This window comes from Uloborus diversus, chromosome 4 (assembly GCF_026930045.1).
Source record: "Uloborus diversus isolate 005 chromosome 4, Udiv.v.3.1, whole genome shotgun sequence".
Taxonomy (NCBI): domain Eukaryota; kingdom Metazoa; phylum Arthropoda; class Arachnida; order Araneae; family Uloboridae; genus Uloborus; species Uloborus diversus.
In genome coordinates this window covers 137456455-137472467 of record NC_072734.1, presented here as the reverse complement: position 1 = coordinate 137472467, position 16013 = coordinate 137456455, and the positions used below count along the sequence as shown (strand labels likewise).

General features: G+C 33.3%; 1 protein-coding gene across 1 annotated transcript in view; it reads right to left on the bottom strand.

Moving 5' to 3' along the window:
* LOC129220851 (sodium/calcium exchanger 3-like) overlaps positions 1 to 16013 on the bottom strand; it is a 76137-nt gene that overhangs the window by 12952 nt on the left and 47172 nt on the right. The window contains exon 3 of the mRNA XM_054855282.1: positions 4480 to 4571. Within this exon, the coding sequence (XP_054711257.1) occupies positions 4480 to 4571 (92 nt within the window). The remainder of the gene's footprint in view (positions 1 to 4479; positions 4572 to 16013) is intronic.

Sequence of the window (16013 nt, the reverse complement as noted above, 5' to 3'; positions counted from 1 at the left end):
TTAAATCCAAACTTATGAATATCTGTTATCGGTGCCGTTGCCCTAGTCTTCGATTTTTTTTATAAAACCAAAAAAAAGTAGAGGAAGTGGTGCAAATGTAGAATCGTGTTGGTAATGTGGAAACATAACCTGTACGACTTGTGAAGCGTTGCACTTTTGAGGTGAACGCGTTAACATGTTACGGTGTTTGCTTAATAAGCCTGTAGGAGCATTGGTAGTCAACTCGTGGTTTATCATCAGTGAAGTTGTTGCCTTAAGTTTTTCTTGATTTTTCAAACATTTAAGGTAAGTCTTTAAAGTTGGTTTAATTACTTAGTTCATCAAGCTATTTCTTAGTACTTAGACAGTTATTAATTAAGCAAAAAATACTCTACAATCTGGTACAATTAAATAGATTCCTAGCTTGAAAATATAGCGTAGTTTTATCTTCATAGTTCAATATGGCTATGCTGGCAATGCGGAAGCGCACACTGGGGGTATTGTGGTATTTGCCGGGAGGCTTTTTCGAATGATGTTCAAGGGGAACTTTGGATCAGATGTTTGGTTTGTTAGTCTTGGTGCCATACTTTGTGCGCTGGATGTGTAAATGATCATTACATTTTATTTTATTTTTTTTATTAAAAAAGTTTAATTCTTAAGCCTTTATATTAGTTTTGCTATGTATAATAAATACACATTTAAGTATGAATTTTTTCGGTTAGTGTTTTTATCAAAAAAAAAAAAAAAAACAAATGTTTCCACATTACCAGCACATTTGGAAAATCGGGTTAAAGATTCAATTTATTATTAACTATTATTAAAACAATTTAAACGTAATGTTTTGCAATCAATCAAAAGCGGTTATTGTTATATATTTTTTTTGATGAGTTTTTTTTTTTTTTTTGATGTTCTAGAGTTTAGACAAATTTCATTGATGAAAAAACTAGATACACCAAAAATTAAAACAGGGCTACCACATTTGCACCACTTCTTCTACATGTGTAAACTAATTATAGTAATCATTCAGAGGATTTAAAGGTAATTTTATCCTTGAGGCTATCCAGGGAAATTCTATTAGGGTTCAAGTATTAATAAACTATTTTGATTTTCCATAATGTTTTTAATGTTGCTGTTTGGGAATGATATAAAAATTCAGTTGAATAAATACCTTTGTGCAGGAGAAGTAAAAATAAAAAATAACGTATAGTTGCACAATAATTGCAGATTAACGCATACACATGTGTCAGGGTTACGAGGAACACCTTTTTCAATTCAAAATAAGTAATTTTATGGATGGAAAGACATCCTTTTACGGACATAAAAATGTTTTTTAAGGGATTCTCACTTTCCCAAAGATTATGAAAGATTCACAGTCGCTTTACATTTCTCTTTCCCCGAAACAATATCAGTTGCCCTTCGAGTTATCGCTAAATGATCCACTTACTAGACTTTTGAAACGTTTTGATATATCTAGCTCTATCTCTATACTCCATCTTCTCATGTAAAGGTAAAATTCAACAATTACGAAACACACGGAATATTTTTATACCCGTTTCTTTTAATATTACTGAACATTTTTTGTTTTTTAACTACACTAACTGGATAGTAAGATATAACTCGTCAGAAGTATTGCTAAATACCGTGAAATATTTAAAAAAAAAAAGTTTCTGCACATATTATTAGTTTTGTGTGTCTCATTGTTTTACATTCTTATCGGTGATTCTCCAAAAAATGACATTTTCCAACCACTCATTTGTTTGCAAATAATTTTTTTTTTAAATATCTGTAAAAAAATGCGAAAACGTACTTTTTGTCGAACTCATTAAGAGAAAAATGGAGGGAATTCACTTTAATCATGCTACACCCCTGTTGAGTTTCATCAAAGCTTATCAAAAATTTAATTTAGTAATAAAGAAATTATTGTAAGTTCAATCAAAAAGTATGTTTAATGCATGACAAAACAAAATCCATATAAAATTTCTTTAACGGTCACTCCCAAATAGCGAACTCTTGGAGTCCCAGCAGCTTTATATTGGTTTTCCCATGCAATTTACTCTGAATAGCTTACACTTCGAAAAACAGACAGCTAGTTTAACAAAAAAAAAAAGAATCAATTGCTATACTACAAATCCTAAACAAACAAATTAATACCAATTTTCTCATTAAGTTCTATTGTTTGTTATTTCTAATTCTCTAATTTAGAAAAGTATTTACCTAATTCTAAAAATTGTGCTCTAATTTGTCTGAGTCACAAATTTAAAGCAACTGCATTTACCTATTCGAGCAACATTAAAATTAAAAAAATGTATAACCAACAAATCTCTTTTTGAAAAGTTCACCAGAACAAGAAAAAAATATAAAAAAAATTAATTTGAATTTTGACATCTTGAATTCAAATTATGTTTTTCGCAATCACAAGTGTGTGTATGTAGGCGTGTGTGTTTGTGTGTAAGGGTATGTGTATGTGTGTGTAGGCATGTGTGTTTGTCTGTGTGCTGGCATAAGTGTGTGGGTAGTTGTGTATATGAATGTGTGTATGTGTGGGGGGGGGGGGGGTATGTGTATGTGTGTGTAGGCATATGTGTTTGTGTCAGTGTGCAGGCATGAATGTGTGGGTACTTGTGTGTAGCTGCGTGTGTATGCGCGTGTGTGTAGGACATGGATGCAACCTGGAGACGGCTTTCGCTATAGGAGCAGCATCGTGAGGAGCCGGTCTACGGTGACAGGTTGCGGAGGGTGGCGGTGGGAAAATAAAAAGATAGGACATCAAAACAGTCAAATGAGAACAATAAGCAATCGTGATTGCTCAAAAATAAATAGTATTTTTTACTGCTACATTTTTTTGTTTATCGTTTGCCAAATGCAGCTTTTTTTAAAATCATAGTCTTATTATCTAATTAATGTATTGGAAATAAATCCTATTCTACTGGATGTGCTACTAGGGATTCATAAATGAGGATAGGAGAATGACATTTTTTCGTTCCAGGAGAATGAAATTTTTCGCGCCATGTGAATGACCTTTTCCTGACAACTTGCCTATTATTTATGCCTGTATGGATTTTGAAGTCACCCATATTCGTTTAAACTCTTGTGCGTCGATCCCCCCCCCCCCAAAAAAAAAAAGATGATGTGCCCCCAGTAATACAGCAGAGTACCCTCAAGGAGACCGCACAAAAAAACAGAAAGATAAAAAGATAAAAAATACTCTTAAAAACAACCATTAAAATTTCAATGGCGCACTCTGTGCCATATCCCTTTCTTCCTTGTGTGCACTTCTGTTCAACTTTTATTTCACAGTAAAAGTACACGAAACAATATTTAAGCCTTATTAGCTAGTTAGCGCTAGTATTGTTACTCAGTTAAACAATAAGTAATTTCAGCTCTTTTAGTTACCTACCAACCTATCGCCAACTCAAGATACAAAATTTCTTTCACCCTCCACATAGTTACAACCGTCATTTTTGTTTTCCCCGCAGTGGATATTAAACACAGTGTCGATAATCTACGTGTTCACTAAATTTTGATCTTGGAAATCTATAAATGAGCAAGACACAATTGCGAGCTTATTTTGGAAGTTAAAATTAACTATGATGACACAGTGTGAAAATCTAAGTTGCTTCTATCCCAAATTAATGTTTAGGGGTTGGTTGTGGATATTACGAAATAGCTTTAGATTTCAGTTATTTATGGATCATTCTCCAGAAAACGTAAGTTTCTAACGCAAATATTTAATTTTGAAACCTTTTGTTTTCTGCTGTTTTTTCCATTCTTACATGAAAGTGTTACCTACTAGAAGTAACCATAAACAATGGTCCAGCTAAGTTCCAATTATTTTACTCATAAATAAAAAAAAAATAATAAAAAATGCCTTGTGCACGGGGGAAAAAAAAGAAAAAACTTTTAATCTTTAAAAATCGAGGACAATTTAATATCAAAAGAGTAATTTCGTTAATTGTGCAAACAATCGGCTATTTTAATGATTAGTGGGAATATAATATCAAGCTCTCTTAATTAAAGTAGGATTAGTTAGAAGTTTCAAATATATGTTAAAAAATAGAATTTAATAAATTTGAGGATATACTGGCAGTTTATAATTTCGGTAGAATGCCTATTATTGATGTATTTCTCCTCCATCATTTATTTTCACCTCAGAAATAATGACATTGATAAGGTCTGTCACGGAGGTGAGATTCACGGAGGTGAGAAATTTTCTATTAATATAGACCTAATAGATACATTTTTCAGGGAATTTTTATTTCTTGAAAACATCTTCACTTCTTTATTTACATTAATTTGCATCCCTGGAATTCAAGTTCACGTAAGTGAGAAATCAGAATAACCACACTAAGTTTTTAAAGCAAAGTCTATCTTCTTGTTTTTCGACGAAATTCTCACAACTTCAACTGAAGCTGAAAAATGGAAATCTCCCCCTCAAAAATAAAAAAGTGAAATAAAAATCCCAATTTGTGCCGAATAATTATTTTTTTCCCTTTAATTTACCTTCTTCCGTCCTAGGATCTCCGAGTTCAACGTAAAATATTGCGTCTCTCTCGTAACTCTCCTCATCAACAATTTGGATTGGAATTTCTTTCCTGAAAAACAAGAAAATTATTAATATTTTTTAAAAATAGCAATATATTTTTTATATATTTTATGTAATTACAGAAAAATACTTTTAAAAATCAACCAGAGACATATTTTTCTCCTAGTGCACGAAAGTTTTACTGCCAATTTCAAAAATTCTACGGTATATCCGAATATTGCATTAACCACTGACGTCATCAAACATTATTAAATCAAACGACCTGGTCAACCAGTTGTTCTACTCGAACATATTCTTAGGGTACGTTCGAAAACAAGGAACGATCGCGCAGAAAAAACAGTTGGAAGCAAACCGATGCAGTATAACAGATAAAGAGATTGTAGGGATGTAAACCAAGCTAATGGTTTAAAATGGGGTTTTAGGTAAATCTCACAATATATAACCGAAATTCCAATCTAACACTACAGTTGGCATCTCGTTTTTGTTGTCAAATTTACTAAGGCATCGCCTTTTTGTCGCTAAATGGCTCCCATTTCTGACATTACGTCCGTTCTTTTTCTTTCGTTCTTTACTTGCAAATTTACATTTATTACGCCAAAATAATTATAAATTCAACACATACTGTATTTTTGTTCATAATTCTAAGCAAATGTAATTTAACCAGTCATTTGTAGTTTCTCTACAATTTTGTTCTTCGGTTTTTCTAATACGGGACCTGAAATCAATAAATGAAGAAAAAATCCTTGCGTGTGCAATTTTAAACTAGCCGCTTTGACCTAAATCGTTTCATTAAACGTCCTCTGTATCAAATACAAAAAGCTTGCAAAATGCCTTATTGCATGTGGCTGCTGTACGTGTTAAGTTTCCATAATTAAACACATCCACAGATTGTTAGCTTTTTTTTCTCAACTTTTTTTTTAACTTCTTCGTTTTTTTCGTAATTACAAATAATTACGACATACAGTTTTTATTATAGCATTGCATAATTATAGCATCAAGTCTCAAGAATTCTAATGAACAGTGAGAAGGTATGCGTACTAAGCTAGTTTCCCTCTTTAAAGATTAAAGTGTATTGGTGGAAAAGGCATTATATCGTCGGTATCATGCTAAACTAACGAATGAAAAATCGCGTATTTTAAATTAGACGTTTTGTTGTCGTACTCAAAAAAAGCTACCAACTGGTTATAACTGCTTTAAACAATCGTTTTACACTTATATATCTACAAAAATCAAAACATTGAAAATAAGCGTCAGTTGGAAAGAAAATAACGATTTGACTCCCTTGAAAAATGTGTTCCAGTTTTTCAAAAGTCAAACAGTTTCTTTTAACGTAAAAACAAACTTCAGGAATACAATACGGTTCTTTTGAAATATTTCTGTTATAAACTGTTCCTACGTGTTAACTTTTCGTGCATTTTTGTGAGGACTCGTTTCATAGCCACCATTGGTGAAGAAAAAGAAACTTTGAAAGATTTCTAAGCCAAAATCGAACTCTTTCGTGAAAGTTAGTTAAACAAAAACATTTTGTTTAGTTAAACGAGCTGATGTGTGCATCACATGACTTTCTTTTATTCCAATTTAATGTCATTTCCCCATTACTGGCAATTTTAATGTGATTCGATAGTTTACTCTCTAAATATCACCAACAGTGACCAAATTGAAACAGATTAAAAATTTTAAAAAATCGCCAAATTTGTCGCCAAGTTGGCGACAAAACTTGGTGTTCAAAAGACTGGCAATATATTGCCAAGTGTCCGCCCAAATTATAACACCACTTGAGTTTACATCGAAATTAACAATGATTTCCCTCCAAAAAGGGGCAAAAGACCCCTTCAGAAACACCCGAATGAAACAAAAAGGGAAGGTGCACAACTAGACCCCACTAGTAGTCTACGTACCAAATTTCAACTTTCCAGGACTTACCGTTCTTGAGTTATGCGACATACATACGCACATACAGACGTCACGAGAAAATTCGTTATAATTAACTCGGGAATCGTCATTATGGATATTTCGCATGTCTATACGTTCTTAGGCACTTATCCACGTGTGGTCGAGTCGAAAAAAAAAAAAAAAAAAAAAAAAAAAAAACAAAAAAAAAAAAAAAAAAACTCAATATTCATTCGGGGGTGAGTAAAATGAAAATTCAGGTCGATTTATGGGTGAATTTTTTTTCGAGAATACAATACTTCCCTTTTTTGTAAAAGGAAATAAAAAGAAGCAGTTCGATTTCTTTTAAAACAAAATATTAACATTTTTGTTTTGTCCATATATAATTAAAATATTGGTTCACATTGAAGAAGTATATTGAATATTTAAAACGGCCTGAAAAAGACACAGCATGCCCGAGATAAATGTTTGCCATTCTGAACACTAATAACAAAGATATTGACGAGTGAAAAGAAATGTATTTTGCTGCAAGAAATTTATTGCTATTATTTTTTTTACACTACCTTCTCTACGAGTATGTAGCTGTTCTTCAGCTCCGTTAGTAGCATGAAGAAACTCAAATCTGTACTTAGGTTTCTCTCTCAGCGATTTTTAACATTAGGATGGCTAATTGCAGTGGTTAATAGCAATTTTCTTTTACATCATTATGTTTTTAAACATATGAAAGAAAAATTCTTATAGTCAATAACGGAATCAGCGTTTTGTGTGGGTGTGTGCGTTTTGGCTCATTAATTTCACACCGTCGAATGTCTTCAAAATATGTTATTTGCGTCTAATCCTTTAAAATTATTTATGAAGGTTAGCCCGAGCTTCAATGTCCTGTGGCTAATTTACTTTAAGGCTCTATATTGCCGTGGGCAGGTAAACCGCAGCATTTGCATAAATGGTTTTTCGAGACATTTGAAGAAACGCGTTTTGGATTCAATACTAAAAATAAGGACATGCTAGAATTGAACGCTTTTTTTCGCGCCTTTTTTTCATCGGAAACGAAATAAGAAAGTTCGTACAAAAAAGGTAAGGAACAATAGATGACACAAATGTTTAAAAAAAGGAAAAATTTGCAGCTACTGCGCTTAAGCTGCCCACGACAGTATACTCTCGTCATAGTGCTAGCCCCCCATCCGATTTACAAACTTTCCACGTACCTTTGGTGAACGAATTTAGCTGTTAACAAAATTTTCCAGATAACACATTTTATATACAAATTTCATTTTTTATTTATTTTAAATTTTGGATTATTTCCAAAGGAAAAAAATATCAATGTTCCGCTAGGGAAATAGTCGCGAGAGTTTATGTTCTTTGCAAAAAAAAAAAGTCACACGCTTTAAGAGTAAAATTTTTTTTAAAGGCCACAGTTTGAAACTGGTTTTTTATCTGTTGGATAGCGTGGTTCAAAAAATAATAAATAAATAAAATAAAGACCAAAAATAAATAAATTAACTAAATAAATAAAGACAATAAATAAAATAAAGACCAAAAAAAAAAACCTTCTTCCTTACTATGCATGGTATCATTTTCCTAAAATTTCAGAAATCGACTCTTACTAAAAGATAGTGCTCATCGACGTTTCACACGCTTCAAAATTAAAATAACGTTGTATTGTAAAAATTAGATTCAATAACATTTCAACTTGTTAAAATTAAAACAGATAAGGAAAGGAGAGAAACTAACAAGAAAAGCATACCTTTTTACTTAACAGATTTCTTTCGAATAATAAAACCAAGTTTACCACACACGTAACAGATATAGTAGTTGATACCTCCTTTTTTTACGAGAAAGGTTTTCTCTCTCTTTCGCTTTCCTATTTATCGATCACATTCTTTCTTTTTTTGAAAGTCCCTGGAGTATCGAGAGGGGAAAATATAAAAACTAGTTCAAGTACGAGAGAAATTGCGTGATATGTCTTCCGGTTCGTGAACACGCCTTTGAGACTCATTTTCCCTCAAAAGATTTATTTATCATCTGCAGTATTTCCTACCGAAAAAACCTATCAGTCACGACTTAACTTCATTTCGGAAAAACATCGACTATTCCATTTTATCGGGTTCGAATACTTGAGCAGCAAGCTAAAGAAACGTCGATGTTCGAGTTTTTGTTTGCACTTCCGTCTCAGCTGTGGCTATAGAGCGGTTAATTTGGAAATTTGTACTCCAGAGGTCTATCATCAAGTTTTTGAGGAACAGCCTTGTCGTTATAAATGTTTCGTACCTCTTGCTGGTGTGCGAAGTATGAAGATATAGTCAGTTTCTATATGAAGTTAATTCCCTGCAATTCTGTTACGGCTATTCCAAGCTGATAAGCTAGTTATGAGCATAGAAATGCTGTAGCCGAACTGTTAGTATTATTTGTAAGTATAATATTGTTTGTTACTTTTAATTGGCCATGACAGTTTATGAACGCAACGAGAGAAATATGCTGCAGTGGGCAGGTAAAGAGCAATAACTGCAATGTTTTCATTTTTAATTGTTTTGTTTCTTTGTCATTCATTGTACGTTAGTTTTATTACACACTAGCCGCCTGCGGTGACCAGCCGATCCGCTTTCTTACGCCATTCGCCTTTCTATGCAAGCAGCCAATTACGGTGGCTGTTAGGCTAACTTGTCATTTAAATTTTTTACTTCAAGTTTGCCGTCTTCGGCGGCTGTTTAAATAAATTTGGCAGCATTATTAATCAATATATCTCTATCTTTTGCTGTGCCATTCACATTTTTACGCCAAGATTGCCGCCTTCGGCGGCTATCTACCTTTACGATCTATCTCTAAATTTTCTTATCCATCTCTATTTATTTTAACCTCCTCGCCCATTTCCTAATAGAAACAAAGATCACTAAAAAAAAACCCACATTTTTTAATTTAAGTAGAGCAAAAAAAAGTTATCTTCAAAATTCCCCCATAGTGTGCAAAAAGTAACGTTTGACAAAGAAAAAAAAGTCTCTGTTATTATTGAATTAAATGTGCATAACTATGAAATGTAACGTAATATAGATGCAGCAAAACGTTCCAGCTTGGGGGGGGGGGGGGGAATGGAAAAATAAATAAATGCAATCCCTAAATAAAACAAAAAAAAAGGAAAGAAAAAAGCAAGCTCTGCCGGAAAACACGTGGTCATCACGTCATAAAATGTAGAAGTAAGCTGTATAGTAAAAACAAAAGATAAACATTGTTTGCGATTAAGATTCCATCGTAAATACCGAATCGAAATCCAAGTAGTGACGTCAGAGGCATAAAAGATTGAAGAACGCTTTTTTCGACGATGCGTGGAAAGACATAATGTGTTCAGCATTGAAAAAATGTTTTAAAAAAAAATTATTGCGTATTTTTAAGAACTTTTTTCTTCTGAAGAGGGCGAAATGGTTTTACTATTACCAACTTAAATTTTAGAAATGGGGCTTTGATACTTCTCGCAGGATAATATTTAAAAAAAACAAAACCCAGGAAAAATGCAAATTAAAGGTTTTTTGAAAAATTCATAAAAAATACAAAAATTGCTCTATCTTCAAAATTTTTTCATTGATCATATTTAAAATTAAATCTCCTACTTTATAGTGCAAAAAATATTTGTGTGGTGCGATTGGTTCGGGGTCTGTGAGGTAAAAAGTGCAAAAAAACACATAAAACATTAAATAACTTTTCTTCTAATTAAAATATCAAAAATCGAAGCCCGAGGTGCACATCTTCAGCAAAAACTGCACCTGTATACCAAATTTCATCTTTCTAGGCCTTACCGTTTTCTCGGGATACGCGCCACACACACACACACACAAACATCTTATTTTATTACTAGCCGCCTGCGGCGACCAGCTGGTTCGCCTTCTTACGCCATTCGCCTTTCTGTGCAAGCAGCCACCTACGGCGGCTGTTTGGCTAACTTGTCATTTACCTTTTTTCTTCAAATTTGCCGCCTTCGGCGGTTGTTTAAATAAATTTGGCAGCAGTATTAATCAATCCATCTCTATCTTTTTTTTGTGCCATTCACATTTTTACGCCAAGATTGCCGCCTTCGGCGGCTATCTACCTTTACAATCTATCTCTACATTTTCGAATCCACCTCTATTTATTTTGACTTCCCCGCCCATTTCCTAATAAAAACAAAGATAACTCAAAAAACCGCTTTTTTTTAAAATTTAAGTTGAGCAAAAAAAAAAAAAAAGGCCAAATTCCCCATAGTGGGCAAAAAGTAGCGTTTGACAAAGATAAAAAAAAAAATATCGCTGTTTTTATTGAATTAATGCGCACAACTATGAAATGTAACGTAATATAGATACAGCGAAAGGTCCAGCTTGGGGGAGCGGGATGGAAAAAGAAATAAATGCAATCCCTAAATAAAACAAAAAAAGGAAAGAAAAAAAGTAAGCGCTGCCAGAAAAACACGTGGTCATCACGTCAGAAAATGTAGATGTAAGCTATATAGTAAAAAAAAAAGATTAACATTGCTTGCGATTAAGATTCCATCGTAAATATCGAATCGAAATCCAAGTAGTGACGTCACAGGCATAAAAGATTGAAGAACACTTTTTTCGACTGATGCGTGAAAGGACATGATGTGTTCAGCATTAAAAAAAAATAAAAAAAAAACTATTGCGTATTTTTAAGAACTTTTTTCTTTTGAAGAGGGCGAAATGTTTTTACTATTACCAACTTAAATTTTAGAAATGAGGCTTTGATACTTCTCGCAGGATGATGTTAGAAAAAAATAAAACCCAGGAAAACATGCAAATTAAAGGTTTTTTCAAAAATTCATAAAATATACAAAAATTGCTCTATCTTCAAACTTTTTCATTCATCATATTTAAAATTGAATTTCCTATACTATAGTACAAAAAATATTTGTGTGGTGCGATTGGTTCGGGGTCTGTGAGGTAAAAATTACTAAAAAGTGCAAAAAAACACATAAAACATTAAATAACTTTTTTTCTAATTAAAATATCAAAAATCGAAGCCCGAGGTGCACATCTTCGGCAAAAACAGCACCTGTATACCAAATTTCATCTTTCTAGGCCTTACCGTTTTTCCGGGAAGCGCGCCACACACACACACACAAACATCTTATTTTATTATATGTATAGATAGATATGTATAGACTAGCCACTTTGCCCGGTCTACCTTGAAAATAAATATTTTGTCAAGTGACGTATATTCAACAATCAGGCTTAAATGAAAGAAAAAAAAACATCATGCAAAATTTCTCTTTCAAACAATGACGACAGATATTAAAATACTTTTAAGAATTCAAAATGAGACAGATGGATTTTAAAAGCGTAACCATGGAAATACAAAATAAAATAAGTTTAGCAAATTAAAACGAGAAAGATGGAAAGCAACAATGGATTCAAAAAGCGTAACCGTGGAAACTCGAAGATAAAATGGTCAACAACTTGAATGGAGATTTTTCGAACTTGATTTAAAAAGGCTTGTAACTTTTTTCCTTTTGGAGATAGAAGCTCAGTTTTTCGACCATAGGTTGAGTCAGATCTGGAGTAAAAGATACCGCTTTTTCCAATGGTGTCAATAGATTAAATAAAGAAAGTAGTGTCTAAATTTCAGCTAAGCCTAAACAAATTCGAGCTCTAAAACAGCAAATTACTCCCGCCGTAAGTAAGTTAGAGCATTGAAACAAATTGCGTAGAACGCAGGAAATTCTACTCTTTCTGACGATATACTTAATATGTGCATGTAATTTTTCACCCCCATATTTGGGAATTTATGTGACAATTTGGCCTAAATTAGAATTAAAAAAAAGAACTATTCGTCGATTTTTTTTTTCGAAATAGTCTTCAAACCTTTTCAGGACTTAAAAGAACAAACTGTGAAAATTTCAGCGAAATCGGCCGGGTAGTTCTCGAGTTTTGCGAGCTTAAACACACAGACGCTTTTTGGAGACTTCATTTTATACTATGTAGAGAAGCTTAATTATTTGTTTTTCGCTGATAAAAAACCGCGAAAAAAAAAAAAAAAAACTAGTTCCAACATTTTCCTACTGTTAGTATTGGATCCAGAATGCTTTTTTTTTTTTTTTTTTTTTCAAGTATCTTGAAAACTCCTTTCTACAGATACTGCCGTTTACCTGCCCAGGACAGTATGGACGAAACTATTTTGAATGTACGGGAAAAATTTGAATCATGGCTCGGAGAAGAATTTCATGGATGTTGTATGGAGACGAAATTCTAACTGGGAGAAAAACCTTAAAATTGTTATGAAATTAGTTTTCAGCAAAACTTGTAACAACAACTTCTTAACTTTTTCTGAATTTTGTAGCAACATCTCAGTTTTGATCCTGTAGTCCTTTAATATTTTATAATCTTCCAGGAGAGGGGAGGGTGAACCCAATGAAATTTCCTCCAAATTTTTTTTGATTTACAAAATACCCAAACATTTTTTCTTTTTTTTTTTCTTTTTTTTTGCGTTTGGAGGATAAATCAATATTTTCATGAAAAAAAATCGAGCCCGCTTTCAATATTCCGTTGATACATATATTAAAACTAGTGGTACTCACACGTCTTTGCCCGTAATAGAAAAATTAAAAGGTCTTTTGGTTTGCCTGTATATTTACAAAAAATGTATGGTGAATTTTCTCGCCAATTGGCTTGAACCCATGTTACGGTTCCACGTTATGATAATTTCGTATCTCGCCAATTGGCTTGTGCCCATGTTACGGTTCCACGTTATGATAATTTCGTAATTTACTCGTCCATCTTATGATAATTTTGTTCTTAAAATTGGAATAGACAAAGAACCACATCGAATTTTCGAAAAATCGCTTCGAGGTGCACACCCCCATGCTACAAACTAACCTTGTGCCAAATTTCATGAAAATCGGCTGAACGGTCTAGGTGCTATGCGCGTCACAGAGATCCAGACAGACAGACAGAGATCCGGACAGACAGAGAGACTTTCAGCTTTATTATTAGTTAAGATAATTGCAAATAATTTTTCAACATGAACATCTTCTCGTGTTCCCCCCCCCCTTCCACACCTGCAGATAAATAAAGCATACAAACATCATTTGTTCACAATGGCAGCCAAAATTCCAACTTAAATATAACAAAATTCAAATTCCAAAGTAGCACCATTGATAACAAAACAAAATATCTCATATGCCTACTGGATATTAACGTTCCAAAATATTCCGGACTGGAAGAAAATCAGGAGAATTCCATCTCGCCATTTTCAGCCCTGTTTGGGATATCATTTGCCACCAGACATAAGCACATCAGACTTATGTTTGGACTTTTCTCTTCCACCTACCAGGCACTCATTTGCCGGACCACTGAACAAGGGAAAAGGTGATGACGTGGGTGGATGTTGCTTAGGAAAATGAAATTTGATTCTCCCGAGTCGTTATTGAATTTGCCGGTTACGTAGCAATGTCTGTCTAACATGATCTTTTTGCTACTGAGACAATAATTTAAGAATGTTTCCTTCGTTCGTGGTGTCAGTTACAACAAAGTCTGCGAGGAAGAGCAACGCTGTCCACGTTTTATTAAACACCTGTAGAGATAAGGAAAGCTTTTTTAGCAAGACACTTTACTTAAATGTTCATCTTTTATCTGTAGGGGAGAGTGTTGTACCTTGGGACGCTTTTCATATTTTAATTTTCAACATCAATTATTTAAATCAACTTTAACGTCTAAAATACCCCATCATATTTCTCTGCAATATATTTTTTTAAATTCAGACAGTTTGAAAATGAAATATTGCCAGCCGTTTAAAGTGAGAGTTCCAAACTGTCCCAAGGTACAACATCCTACTCTACTTTAGGACACATCTTGTTGTACCATAAGAAACTCTTCTTAATTCAGGAAACAAGAAAAAAAAACATAGTAATGAATTAAATTACGAATAACGAATAAAGAATTAATGAATTATTATCAAACATTAAATGTGTTTAAAAGACTACATCAGATTAGAACATTTTTCCATGTCCCTAAACAAATGCCAATTCACATGTGGTAACTTGGGATGTGTCCTAAGGTACAATATGTTTGACTGTCCCAAGGTCCAATCATAACGTGGTTTAAGAAAAACCAAAATGGTGGTCAATATAGCTGCACTATCATTATTTTCTCATGAACAAATTTTTGAAAGTTCTTCTCTTTTATAACAAAATAAAATTCAGTTGATTAGTTTTACAAATACAAAGGCAGAAAATGAAATAAAAATGAAAAAAAGTATTTATCTTGGAGCCATGAAATTTTCTTTCTCTCACAAAATCATCAATTTGACTCATTTGATGGTAATTGTTGCCGTGGCACCATTTAGTGGTGAAGGTTATTATTAGAGATCGCAAAAAACATCACTGCTAAAAATAGATTTCTTGAACTTAGCAGTGCCCCAAAGTACAACACTCTCCCCTACAGCAAAACTGTGAGACTGGGTTTACTTAAACAGGGCAACCTGTTCTATGAAAATCGTCATTGTTTCTGGATAAATTAAATACTTTTATCCACCTTACCCCGACTTTTAGCGTTAACTGTTATGTTGTACCACACGAGAGGTCAGCGAAGCACTCCCCCTCCGCCCCCCCCCGTACGGCTGGGTTTGTAGGCTGACAGTGGTCTTTGCACGTGATACATTTTGTTGATGAAAGTCCCGCACTGGGCGTCAGCTCAGCTTGGAGTTTGCCCCAATGTGTGAACCTGGCACTTAATGAGGTGCGGTATCGAATGTAACTAGATGATGCTTTGTGGTTCTCTGGTAAATTAAGTACGAGTCTTTTAAATGCTATTGGTTGTATAAATTTACGACAGAGAAATTTATCATCATTGGTTCTGCTCTAAATTATATAAAATGTCCTCTAATGAAGAGGGGATCAATTAGAACGTTTTTTTAGTTGCGTATGAATTAAATCGTCCTTATTCTATTACCAAAATTTCTTTTTTCATATAATTAACATTTATTATGCTTGTTCTGCCGTTGGAGGAAAGGACAAGCTTTTTAATTGTTGCCCAAAAAAAAAAAAAAAAAATGAATAAGAGTTGTAGTAAAATAAACTTTGTTTTCCAATTTAAGAATTTTTTTTCAAGCTGAACCTAAACAAGGATGGGCCATTCCACGAAAAGGCCGTCATTTTGTCCCGCACGTGACAGTTCATATATTTTATTAAAAATAAGAATTTAAAACTGTAGTGGACAAAATTTTGTTTACTCATGAATTCCCACATACGAATGCATTTCTGAAGTAAAAAAAAAACTTTGTCCAGTGAGTGCCGTTTAAAATTATCATTTTTAATGAAATATATGAGCTGTTACGTGCGGTACAAAATGGCGGCTTTCCCGTGGAATGGTTCGCATACATTTATAGATTTTGGGTATTTCAAACTTTTCAAAAATTACCGGTTGAGGTAGCCTTAACTCAAATCATCAGTGTAAAAGAATTTCAAGAAGCTTTTTCTGCCATATACTTGTTACTGTGAGTTGAAGCAACTTATGTGGGCCATATTTAGGACAATATTGCATAATATTTTTCCACACTTTTTCTTAAGGTAATGTTAAAAAAAGGAGTTTTATATCTTTTTAACTAGGTGCTAACTCAAATTGCTTCT